The 788-nt window shown below is 42.6% G+C and overlaps 1 protein-coding gene across 1 annotated transcript in view; it reads left to right on the forward strand.

Moving 5' to 3' along the window:
• Nucleotides 1-410: 410 nt before the first annotated feature.
• The window catches only part of LOC108974457, a gene marked incomplete in the record, with an annotated part of 1,364 nt that continues 986 nt past the window's right edge, over nucleotides 411-788 (forward strand). The window contains 1 exon segment of the mRNA XM_018942309.1: nucleotides 411-788. Coding sequence (XP_018797854.1) covers nucleotides 524-788 — 265 coding nt within the window.

Genomic DNA, 788 nt, shown 5'->3' on the forward strand with positions numbered 1-788 from the left:
ATTGAACTTTATCGAAAAATTCTCTTCTCATCAAAAATTGCTTCGTGTGGTTGCCTATCTATTACGGTGGAATGCCTACGGAGGGAAGGGACCTGACATCTGACGAATTACACTTGAGTTTTTTTGAAAATTGTTCAGGTGATTCAACATACGGAATTTGCGAATGAAATCCAAAAACTAACGAAAGGCACCACGCTACCCGCAAACTTGCAAAAACTCAATCCGTTTTTGCATGAGTACTCGGATATGTCGCTTTCATTCAAATTAATCCGAGTAGGAGGTCGCCTTTTAAACGCACGTCTCCCATACGATGCCAAATTCCCATTATTATTAAATAAGAATTCACACTTCGTTATCAATTATTTGTGGTTCCTGCACTTTCGAAATCACCACGCAGGGGCAAAGGCGTTGGTTGCGCTTCTTCGAGAACGCATATGGCTGATTAATGCAAGCCGAAGCTGCAGACCCAAATAATGGGAAACTTGCCAGTTGAAAGACTTCGAGCGCTACGATCCTTTCTCATATGTGGCGTAGATTTTTGGGTCCAATTTATACTACATTAAAAATACGCGCTCGACCACCCGTAAAAACCTATATCGCAGTTTTCGTTTGTTTCACGTCTAAAGCAGTACACTTAGAATTAGTTTCTGACTTATCAACTAATTCCTTTATTCTCGCCCTAAAAAGGTTCATTGGTCGCCGAGGGATGCCACAGACAATACACAGCGACAACGCACCCAACTTCGTCGGCGCCGATCGCAAGTTGTGCGAAGTCAAAGAGGCGTTTC

The sequence above is a fragment of the Bactrocera latifrons genome, unplaced genomic scaffold (assembly GCF_001853355.1).
Source record: "Bactrocera latifrons isolate USDA-ARS-PBARC rearing strain unplaced genomic scaffold, ASM185335v1 scaffold_550, whole genome shotgun sequence".
In the NCBI taxonomy this organism is placed as follows: domain Eukaryota; kingdom Metazoa; phylum Arthropoda; class Insecta; order Diptera; family Tephritidae; genus Bactrocera; species Bactrocera latifrons.